This window comes from Narcine bancroftii, chromosome 13 (genome assembly GCF_036971445.1).
Source record: "Narcine bancroftii isolate sNarBan1 chromosome 13, sNarBan1.hap1, whole genome shotgun sequence".
NCBI lineage: Eukaryota > Metazoa > Chordata > Chondrichthyes > Torpediniformes > Narcinidae > Narcine > Narcine bancroftii.
In genome coordinates this window covers 9,631,479-9,643,525 of record NC_091481.1, presented here as the reverse complement: position 1 = coordinate 9,643,525, position 12,047 = coordinate 9,631,479, and the positions used below count along the sequence as shown (strand labels likewise).

The 12,047-nt window shown below is 39.6% G+C and overlaps 2 protein-coding genes across 9 annotated transcripts in view; one reads left to right on the top strand and one right to left on the bottom strand.

Moving 5' to 3' along the window:
- exoc4 (exocyst complex component 4) overlaps positions 1-500 on the bottom strand; it is a 325,936-nt gene extending 325,436 nt beyond the window's left edge. For 3 of the 6 annotated variants that reach the window (XM_069907799.1, XM_069907801.1, XM_069907802.1), the window contains exon 1: positions 199-500. In XM_069907799.1, the coding sequence (XP_069763900.1) occupies positions 199-350 (152 nt within the window). In that variant the 5' untranslated portion in view covers positions 351-500. The remainder of the gene's footprint in view (positions 1-198) is intronic. The other 3 variants (XM_069907798.1, XM_069907800.1, XM_069907797.1) reach the window with 2 other exon arrangements.
- Positions 501-629: 129 nt separating this feature from the next.
- The window catches only part of chchd3a (coiled-coil-helix-coiled-coil-helix domain containing 3a), a 187,615-nt gene continuing 176,197 nt past the window's right edge, over positions 630-12,047 (top strand). For all 3 annotated transcript variants that reach the window (XM_069907812.1, XM_069907810.1, XM_069907811.1), the window contains exons 1-2: positions 630-871; positions 4,157-4,274. In XM_069907812.1, coding sequence (XP_069763913.1) covers positions 791-871; positions 4,157-4,274 — 199 coding nt within the window. In that variant the 5' untranslated portion in view covers positions 630-790. The remainder of the gene's footprint in view (positions 872-4,156; positions 4,275-12,047) is intronic.

Here is a 12,047-nt window from a genome sequence, read left to right as displayed (position 1 = left end):
CAAGATAACTTGCTGATAAAGACAGCGAGATTTCTCCAATCTCCAGGCCTTGTGGAGTTCGAGAATACATTGCCCCTGCCCAACGTTGGGACATCCTGCCAAGTGACAGCGTTTTAAACGACAGTGAACTGCGGAACGAGTGAATAGTTTGCCGCATAGAAACACCAAACGACCGCCGTCCCCTCCAAATGCACTGACCTTATCACTGAAATCAGTAAACCGGAGGGATCTTTACTCTTGCTGATGGCAGACCTATACTTGCCCGTTTCGGCCGCCATCTTGTGCAATCCCGCCACCCTCCGCGCGCGGTGATTGACAGCCGGAGCAGCGGCGGACAATCCATCACACATGGCGAGGATCGTAGGCTTTTTGCTCTGAACACAGAGCGAAGTTATCTCCAATCATGAATAAAAGAATCAGCGTTGTCAGGCGGTTGGCTGATTGTCATGTTATGGTTGAAACTACAACCCCCATAATCCCGCGAGCAGATAACTTTATTCAAGTCGTCGGGCAAACAGGCTCGCTGAGCACGTTGGGGGCGGGTCATTTCAGTCACCGGCCAATCAACGATCGGCTTCAATGGGAGATGAAAGGTGTGTCAAGATGACTGGCGAATCGGGACGCGTTTTATTGTTGGCCGGCTTGGTGAGTGGCCGGGTGGAGAGGACGGGTGACGGCCTGTGCCTCCTTTCCCCCCTAAGTGCAAATTCTCGGGTCTCTGAAACTTCGGACAGAGACAGCTGGTTTATTTTATTGTGTGTGTGGATGTGGTTTGTGTTTATTCTACGAGATGGGAAGCAGTGGGAGCACCAAACGCGTTTCCTTTGAAGCAGATGAGAATGATCAGATCACAGTGGTGAAGGGCATTAGGGTGAGTCAAGTCACTGACAAACTTTCTTCATGAAAGCTGGTCACCGTCAATGCTCAAAATCGTTGTTTCAAATACTGTTCGAAAGAACATTTGTTTTCCACTCGGACCTAAACCTTTTTTCCGGTGTCCTGTGAAATTTATAATTCTAAGGGTTTTTTTTTAACCTTTTTTTCCTCTCTCTCTCTCTCTCGAGAGAGAGAGAGAGAGAGAGAGAGAGAGGACGAGCTTGTTTGTGGTACGTTAATTCATGAAACCCAAGTTGTTCGGTTGTAATTCGATGGTTTGGCAAAAAAAATAAAGAGAAATTGGAGTTATTGTGACTCTTTGAGTTGTTTTTTTTTCTGGTGTTGGAGGAATCTTGGAGAATGAAGTTCTTCTATTTTACTTTTTCCATGCTGGTTAAGTATCTGGGTCATGTGCTTCGAATTGCCCTAATTTCGAGACATTTAAAGGAAGCTGTAAAATAGTACAAGCTTTTGCGTATTATACCACTCACAGCCTAATTCCAACTAATTAGTACCCTTTAATTTAAAAAAAAGGATAGTAATTACAGTTATAGAAAACAGAGCAGCTATTTATTTCTGCACATTTGAGAAGATGGTGAATTTTGGGAATTCTCTTGCTTTGTTGGCCATGGAGATTCAGTCATTAAGTCCTTTAAAATCCAAGAATTATGCATTTCTAGAATCAAGGAACAATTTGCAGTACAGCACAGGAATAAATGAGGAGCAAGATGTCCCATTCAAACTAAAACTGCTGCTTATGTTTGATAGATATCTCTCTCTCCACCCCTTTCATATTCGTGTGTCTTATCTCGAAGTCTCTGAAGTGCAAATGTTTTGACACTACTACTCTTGGCAGCCTGTTCCAGGCACGTAACTTTCTCTGTCTAGATATAAAGAAAATACCCAACTTGTCTCCCTTAAACGTCCTCCCCTTTGCCTTAACCACTTATCCTCTAACGTGTGATGCTATTACCCTAAGGAAAAGATTCATGCCCCTCAAGATTTTGTAAACCTCCATCTTTGTTCATGCTCCAGAAAAAAACCCACCCAATCTCTTCCCATAACTTTAAATCAAGCAACATCCTGCTAAACATCTCAGTACTCTTTCCAAAGCCTCCACCTTCCTTTCTGTAATGTGACAACCAGAATTACTGGTTTATAATCTCTGTTTTTATCCATCGGGCTAATGTTAAGATGAGTACTTAACCAAAGCTGCTGTGGTCTTGATGAATTTTATGTCTTCAGCCACATCAATAATGCTGATTACATAATGATTTATCTAGTATTTGTGATGTCTTGCCATGTCTCCATTTGTATTATTACAATCAAGGCATGCATTTAATTGGGATTTTTTTTTACTACCTTGAAAGGTATGACATAAATGTAGTTTAATACTTTATCTTTCATAAAGATATTGTGCATTTCATAGTTCTTGAATGACTCTCTGCACTTGGGAGTTAAAGACTTGAGTTTTTTGCTATTCATCACATGATCCCACAAGCAGCAAAGGATAATTAACCTTATTCTGTTTGCAAAAATGTTCATATTTTTTAAATTCCATTAACACGGTGTGCTGAACATCTAAAGGAGTGAGAATTTATTTCTCAATTTAATGTTTCAACTCAAAGAACTTAATTTCCATTAGGACAGTTCTCCTAAGTTCAAGTTTATTTATCATCTGATTGTACCAGTACCTAATCCATAGTGTAAGCACACATACAAACATAGTACACATGTAGGCAAGTTCAGTGTATGTATACATATATTTAAAATGAATATTGTAAATAAATAGTGGAGTCTTGAAAGGTTGTTACTTCTGTATCACTTTCCCATGATACTTCTGTATCACTTTCCTGCGCCTCAGCCTTTTAAGGAAGTGCAGTCACTGTTGTGCTTTCTTGAAAAGTGAGGAGATGTTTTGTGTCCAGGATAGGTCATTCCTTCAGTGGATTCCAAAAACTTGGTACTCTCTTCCCTCCTCTGCTGAGCTATTAATATGTAATGGAGGATGGTCATCTCTGGTTTTGCTGGTCCACAATCATCTTTGTCTTATCCATAATGAGACTTGGGTTGTTATTCTCATACCATTTTACAAGATTTTCCACCTCTTCTCTGTTGTGCTGATGAGGCCAACTACTGTCATGCCATCTGCAAACTTGATGACTCTGTTAGAGCTGGATCTAGTGTGGCAGTTCTCAAGTTTTAAGTACCATCCCACCAAAATGTAAACTTGAGTATAGAATTTTCCCCACCTGCTCATGCTCCTGTTTAAATTTAGAAAAGATACATTATTCAATTAATAATTTAAAGTTTCAATGGTTGTGAGGACCATTCTTGAATTACTTTCATAACCTCTAGATATATTCTATGAACTAAGTACATACTTTTTTAATCATATTCCTTGGGTTGGGGAATAGGGTGAGAATCGTGCCGTACATGATTTTTTTTTTTCTTTTTCAGTTGTATGTGCTTTATAGCTTGAGTTATCAAATTTGTCATTTGTTATTACTTCTATGTATTCCGTAAATGTTTAATATATGCATGATTATATTTGAAATTAATAAAAATATTTGAAGAGAATTTTAAATAAAGAATTCATCTACAAATATAGCAAAAATCACCTAATTGCAATCTAGATCTCTATTTTAGAAAAAAAAAATTGTATACAAGTCTTTCTGTGAAGAAAGCAAAATTTAAAAGCTGATACTATCATAAAACTAATGTTTCTGTGAGTAAAAAGAGCTCTTGCGGTCACTCCAATTTTTTTATCTTCCACTTATTACCAGGCTTATAAAGTTTACATTATCTCTCATAGAATTTCTGTAAATTAATCTGGAATTGCCTCTGAAAGTTTTGTATTGTATGTCTAGGCATGGACAAACTTCTTCAGCATGAGTGATGTACTAACACAGTTATCAGTCAAGGTTGCTGTCTGTAATGTACACAAGTGTTAAAGACAGCCTTGCAAGAAAAGATATTTATCACTCGTGAAAACCTCAGTTTTCTTTAAAGTGAAGTGCAGAGATGTGAAAAATATTTCCACGCTTCACAGACCACGTGCATGATGTGAAATGAGTTCTTCGCATTTAAAGTTATTAAACTATTCCAAAATTAAGTAAACCTGCTGGTAATGTAACTTGTGAAGTTTTGAAAGGTATGATTTGTGCTTGAAAGATTTAACTTTTTAATTCCACTAATACTGGAAGAACATCTTGGAGAATGCTGGTTTTCAAAATTGGGAATATTACCATGACAGGATACCACTGTTTTTTCTGAACAGCTTTCCGAAAGTGTCATCAACCGTATGCGGGATAATGCTCCATCTGCTGAAAAGTCACAGCCATCTCCTACAGAACAAACTTCAAGCGGAACTTCTCCACCTTCGGTCAAACCATTAGGTATTTTGCAGATGAATTTTTAAGTCATTTCACCTGTGCTGCTTAGCTTAAAGTTAATAAATGACTCAAGCTGTTACCTGACATTTAATGATGGAGATGTGTTAAACGCTACATTATATTTTGGTCATCCTTCGGTTTGAATAAGGTGCATGGTTGAGCAGTTCATCTGTGTACATGATGGTGACTTTGCAGTTCCAGTCTGGAAGCGTAGTGTCTAGCACAATAGGGGCACTGGAAGTCCGTTTTTGTAATAACTGGATGCTGCATTGTAACGCCATTCACGGTTTTCCATCAGTTTTTGGCAGTGGCTGTCTTCAAACTGGTGTAGACTTCATAGCCCAGGGGTCGACAATGAGATCTGTCAGCACCCGCAGCTTTGCCACACCAGGCATCCACAACTCTTTATATTTAAAAAAAAAAAAAATATCCCTGATGTCTCCCCTCAACTTTCCTCCTTTGACTTTTTAGAAATTTCACCTGGTGTTTGCTATTTCTGCCATGGGAAAAAAGGCACTGGCTGTTCACCTTATCTCTGCCTCTCAGAATCTCATAGACCTCCAAGTCTCATCCTTCTGTGATCCAAAGAGAAAAGTCCCAACTCTGCTAACCTTGTCTCACAAGAGTTGTTTTCCAATCCAGGCAACATCCTGGTAAATCTCTGCACTCTCTTCCTAGTTCTGACATCTTTCTTGCTATGATGGAAATAGTTTTAAATAATATTGAGTACATTTCCAGTCTCCACAGTACAAGTTGTAAGGACTTCATTGTTAGTTTTTATCAGAATTTTAATCAGTGGCAAGAGTGGGCATGGCAGGGCATCATCGTGACAATGTGCTACTTTGCATATTCAGTGACCAAATCAATGCTGCCTTGTGGAGCTTTCCTATTCCACTTACTGGATGGGTTTCTGCTGGCACTCCCATTTTCCTTGCTCGTACCAAAAATATGATGCCTTAATTACCAAATGTAAATTGTTCCATAATGTTAGTGACTGCCAAAATAAAGAATTTGTGAGGGGATGAGTTGCAAGGTTGTAGGAAAATAAGAGGAGAGAGAAGTGATGAGATTACTGGAAGCTAATATGGCCTATTGGGTTGAATAGCCGCCATCTGTGAAATTGTAAATGATCAATTCATAAAATGTATCTTTGTAATTTTTACCCTCATGAACAACTGATTTTTTTGTGCCTGAGCAAAGTAATTTTGCATTCCTTTCATTATTCCATTAATGTATCTGAGGAACTACCAGAGCATTCTCAAAGGTTTCCCCTTAATTTCTTGGAACTTATTTTCAAAATTACTTTTGCTATTATAATTTTCAATGAGTCAGTCAGGGTCATTGGTAAGGGTACAAAGCTGGAGAGAGCATTGGGGTTTGATCTAACTGTAGATAAGGTCAAAAGCATTAAAGCTCTCAAATGGGAAAGGCCCACAATAATAAATTTGACTTGTGGTGGAATTAAAACTCTGTTGGTGAATTATTGTCAGTTTGTAGTATTCAAGGAGAAGATACGAAAGTTCAGAGCATGAAAAGTACCATTTAAAAAAAGAGTGGAATTTCATAAACTCAAGTCCCAGAGATGTAAAAAATGTACTTGGTACAAAGCAAGGGAAGAGCACAGGTAACAGACTGGTAAAGTAGTGAATCAAGATAAATAAAAACTCATAATTGCTTCCAATTTTTCAAATGATAACAAAGAATAAGAAGTTTTGACAAGAGGTCGTCAATACAACAACCAATATACAGAAAGAGAGGAGATGGCCCCAAATGAAATGCAAAGTTCTTGCTGGAATAAATGTAATGGAAGAATGGTATTATTACAGGTCTTGGTGTCTATCAAAGTGTGAAAATTCTGGATGTTATGTAGCTCAAGTTGTTAAGATTAGGGAGCCTCCCTCATGTTGTATCATTTTACAATTTTATCAGTCTGCAGGAATGGTACCAGAGAATTGAGGACTGCTAATTTAATATGGTGGTTAAAAAATATACTTGTTGATACATTTTGGTCAACCTTGATTGTGGGAAATTATTGGAAAATATTATTTTGTTCAAACATGGATGAAATAATTTAATTCCAAAGATGACGCAAGATTGACTACCTTTGACATTGGCAGCATTTGATGGAACACTGGTATAAATGATGCCACTGGGCAACAAAGCCACAGGTTCTGGTTGATAAATGTACAGTGTTTAATTTGCAATTTCCTGAGCAAATGGAGCACTAACAACATTCAGGGATGGGTTGATGATGGCAGGCAACATTCCTGTCACAAAAATGCCATTAACCAAACAAGGCAAGAGGGAGGTAAAATATCTTTGACACTTAGAACATGAGAAATTGGAGCAGGAGTAGGCCATCCAGCCCATTGAGCCTGCCCCACCATTCAATCAGATCATGACTAATCTGATAATAGGTTCACCTCCACTGATGTGCCTTTTCCCCTTTTCCCATAGTTCTCCTACTCTGTAAAAATCTATCCAACCATATCTTAAATTTTTTTTGAGGTAGCTTCCACTGCTTCAATGGTCAGCGAATTTCATAGATTCACTTGGCTCTGGGGAAAGCAGTTCCTCCTCATCTCCATCCTAAATCTTCTACTCTAAATCTTGAGGCTATGTTCCCTAGTTCTAAATAACTTGCCTACCTCTATCTTATCTGTGCCTTTCATAATTTTGTATGCTGTTCTAAGATGGTGAATCTTCTCTTAATCTGGGTTAAATGAATGAACCCATTTCTTCAACTGGAGAATCCAGAACAAAGTTCGTTAATCTTAAAATTAAAGTTCTGTGAGTTGGGAGGCAGATTGTCGTTGATTTTTCAGAGCTAAATCAGAAAGCATTTCTTCACATTGAGAGGTTTTGAAATGTGGAACATATTCCCAGAGAAAAGCTGGCTTGGTGGGATGAATTTAACATTTTAAAACTGGAATCTAATAGTAGAGATTGATTGGGTGACTTAATAAATGGATGTGAAAGGAATTTTACTGTCAGTTAACCATGACTTCTCTGGATAGAACAATTGGTTTAGAGTTCAGAAAATGAAATTTTGTGGTGCTGCTTCCAACAGGGCAAGTTCAAAGAAAAATGAATTGAATAATGGGGACAAATTTAGCAAGGGCGCTGCATCTAATTTTGTAAAAAGAAACCCCAAAAGACATGACTGTAATTATGCTTACTTTGCCTTCAATTCAGTCCAGTGATAAGATTTTTTCCTCATTGTTGTCAATATTGAGAAGTCATTGTACGTCTTAGAAAAATGTCATGGTTCATTAATAAATCTGAGTTCATTGGTAGGTTCAGATTTCCAGGACAATAAAGCTTCTCCAGATGTACAGTATTCTTTATAAATGTATTGTGAAATTAAGCAGAGAATAAAAACATAAGTTGCCTGTATTGTTTCTGTGACTTTGTAAAATGTCTTCAACACATTTCCTTTAAATTTTAAAATGCAGTGCTTGTGTTTAAGGGAATATGTGTTAGCTCACTTCAATTTTAGAATAAAACTGCAATAGATGAGAACAATAACATTGGAGATTTTCATTCATGATGAAACACATATTTCCCTCATGAATGTAAGAGTGCTGGAATGATTTTAGGCTCAGCCTTAAAATAAAATGTTTGCCACTTTTTGTCTTTTTTTGTATATAATAAAAATTCTGGAGCACATTTCATGGGATAGATTTACAAAGGAACTGTAAAAAAAATTCTAGTTTATCATTTTCTTATTATTATCACAATCTTCAGATCCTGTCTTTAAAAGTTTCAAATTTGATTTTCAAGCAGGTCTGCCTGAAGAGCCCATTTCATTAACATTAAACACTTTGTTTTGGTTCCTTCAAAACCTTTTCAGCTGCGATGACATTTGCACTTGGTGTCTCATGCTCAAGATGAATGCTGTGGAAAGTTCAATGCAATTGTGGCTGCCTCTGTTAATATTAACGCTTTAACGTGATCCATCACCAGCTTTGTACTTTTGCTGTAAAGGCTCTTCTTCTTCCTGCGTTATCTAATTTTAACGCCTGCCAGAGATTCTGTTATTCTAACCACGTTTAATTCTTTTCATTCTTTCCATTTTATGTGTGCCTTTGGTAACACAATGTACTTCTTGTTGTCACATTCATTGGCAAAATGGAGACCTCTATTTCCAATAGCTAATTGTGTCATGTCAAATATATCAATAGGCCGTGGTTTGTTTTCATAGATGCTTAAGCCGATGGGTTGTGCAAACAGCACCTTGTTTCAAAAGAGGCGGATAAAGGAAGCCGTTGTTTATGAGAGAAACTCATTTCATCTCTAGTTCGGAGGAAGATTTGCTGCTTAGCATTAACCGGGTTCCCTTTTCACAGATACAACCCAACTGGCTGAGTTCTTCTGCCATTTCTGTATTTGTTTCAGATTCTGGCATCAGCAATTTTATTTGTTTTCTTTATCTTGATTGGATCTGGACCATACTTTCCAATTTTTCCAAAAGATTGAATGTGAATTAATTAGTGAAGGTAAAACTGGATTGGGTTCTGAGATGGATGGATTTTTGCACAGACATGATGTCAAAGTACAGTTTAAAAAAAATAAAATAAAATAAAATAAAATAATGCACATCAATGGAATTGCCATCCAGATAAGCCTTTGTTACTGAACATGCTCGGATATGTTATTAATGTGGGATTACTATGGAAAAATGTCTCTGCAGCTGCTGAAAGAATTAAGTTCTGAGTTATTGAGTTTATTTTAAAGAACTTCAAATTTTGCACCTGATTCAGTTCTTTTAGTGATAAAATTGAAATATTGAAGTATGGTACCTTCATTAAATTTTTTTTCATGTTGAATTTTAATCTGCAGTTCAATATCATCAGTTTTCATCAAATATTCACTTTGACTGCGACTGTGATCTCACCCTTGTGGTTTCTATATGAATCACCATAAATAATTTTATTAGTAAAATGACAGTTTATTAATTTGAAACAATCTAGTGTCTTTGAAACATCAATATTTTACAGCAACACCTCAATTTTCAAAATCAATCTGTCAGCTCTTCTTGTTACTACTGGCGACTTGCCTCTGCCATCATCCTCTGCCACATGGGTTCCAGCTCTGTTTGCAGGCATCCCAGTTTGGGTCTCAGAAGATCTTGGTACCTGTGCTGCAGTAACTGGTGCTCTCTTTGCTTCTCTCACTGTATCCTACAGACCACCTTTCCTCCACGCACTCTTGCTTTGTCACCAGCACAGCTGCGAACTTCTACCTCTCCTACACTTTATCCTCCACCAGATCCTTGTGTTCAACGCTCACAAGGTGTCCACCATTGATCAAAACCTTGTTTCCCAGGAGTCTGCAGCCTCTGCAACCTCTGATGTAGGTCTCGCCTCAGCCTCCAAGACTGAGTTTACATCGCTAGCTCTTACCCTGGCCCCACCCTCCCCTCCTACAGGACCAGTCCCCTCTCTCAAACTCTCACCCTGCCCCTGACTGCCAACAGGACTGAGCCTCTGTCACAAACTCTCCCCCTGGTCTGGCTGCTCACAGGGCCAAGCCTCAATGGTGAACTCTCACCCTGGTCCCATCAGCTTACAGGACTGGGCCTCTGTTGTGATCTCACTCTGGCACTGGTGAGCTATGTGATCAAGCCTCCATCACAAATTCTCACACTAGCCTTTCTCGCCCTCCTCTTCCCCACCACGTCCTCCCTTGGATGCCTCCACCCCATTGGGCTCCACTCCACATCCTGCCTGGTCAATACCATTCCTTCTTGGAGAAGGAAAGTTATGATCTCAGTAGAGGTTTTGTATTCATCCCCTTTGCCCACACTTCAGAGTTCCATGCATGTCAAACTCCTGTTGGCTCTGTCTTCAACCAGGATTTTCCACTGCCCAGTCCTGACCCATTCCCCCACCGGAACTCTTCTTCCTCCTCCTTGGACAGTTGGTTTCAGCCTTATGCCAACTCTGGGTCTTTATATTTACAACTGCTGCCAAGACCTCAACTGTCTCAACTCCCTCACATTCTAATATCATTCCTCGAAATACTCTGCCCTTTGCTCTCTCTGCACCTAACTCACCCTCGCTATCAAACCAGCAGGCAAGATGGAGCTGTTGTGGTCTGGTGCACTGACTTCTATCTGGCTGAAGCCAGATGACAAATCTCCAACACAACCTCTTTCTTACCCTTAAACAGGACCTCACCAAAACTCTTCAAACAACTGTCTCACACACTCTGAACTCATTGCTTCTAGTCATCTCGCTATGTGGAGCAAGCCATGCTACATGCTACACAGGCAAGGCTCCCTAACTCCTCTTCCACTTCATTGATGCTGCCTAATGAACCTATGATGAACTTGTCGACTTCATCCACTTTGCTGCCTACTTCCACCCAGATGTCAAATTCACTTGCTCCATCTCTATTAATGTTTTCCTCGCCTCTCTCGCGCCATCTTGGGAGGCAAATTCTCAACAGACATTTTCTACAAACTCATCAACTCGCACAGCTACCTCTTCAGACCTTATCCCCATGTTAGGATTCCATTCCTTTCTCACAATTCCTCCATTGCATCTGCTCCCTGGACGAGTTCTATGTGAGATCATCCAAGATGTCCACCTTCTTTATATTTAAAATAAAAAGTTGCTTCCCCTCTACCATCATCAAGTCTGCACACAACCACATATCCTTCATCACCTTTAGCCCTCTCTGCCCCCATGTGCAACAAGGATGGGATTTTCCTTGTGTTTACTTGCCACCCACCAGCCTCTGCATCCAACATATCATCCTCGCCCAATTCCACCATCTACTATGTGATCTCTGCAGGGATCTCTCCACTCCATCACTCCCTCCTCACCAATCACCCCTGAGCACTTATCCCTGTGACTGCAAAAAATACTAACCTTGTTCACACCTCCTTCCTTGCTATCATTCAAACTCAAATAGTTCTTCCAAATGAAGTAACACTTAATTTGTGAATCTGTAGGGGTCATCTACTGCATCTGGTGCTTTTGTTGTGGTCTCCTCTGCCTAGGAGAGCCTGGACACAGACTGAGAGATTGTTTTCATTAAAGACAAGAGAGAGGAAGAGGAAAGAATAGGAGGGGGGAGGAGTCCAGACCAAAAGCCTAAAGGTGACAGGTAAAGGGGGGGGGGGGGGGGGCAGTCAATAGAAAGCAGAGGTTGATGTTAGTATCATCCATTTGGAGGTTGTCCAAATGGAAGATGAGGTGTAATTTTTCCAATTTGTGGGTGGTTTCAGTCTGGCAGTGCATGAGACCATAGACCAACATGTTACCAAGGGAATGGGGCGGGGAATTGAAATAAGTGGCAACCGTGAGATCCACACTATTTTTGTGGACAGAGCCGAGATGCTCAACAAAGTGATCACCCAGTCTGTCCTATGTCAAGAAAACCACAAAAGGAGCACTGCGTGCGGTAGGTGAACACTGCACTCAACAAAGCGATCTCTCAGTCTCTCTGATGTCCCAAACAGTTCCTACAAGTGAAGCAACGTTTCATTTGCGATTCTTCAATGGTTATTTACTGCATCAGAGTGGTGAACCTATGGAATCTGCTACCAAGGGTGGTTGTGGAGTCCAGGTCATTTGGTGTATTTAAGGCAGAGATTAATCAGTGTCTAAATAGTCAGGTATCAAAGGTTATGGGAAGAAGACAGGAGAGATGGGCCGAGTGGGAGAATGGATCAGCTCATGATGAAATAGTGGAGCAGACTCACTGGCTGAATGACCTACATCTACTCCAATATCTTGTGGTCTTATGGTCTTTCCTCGAAGTGAT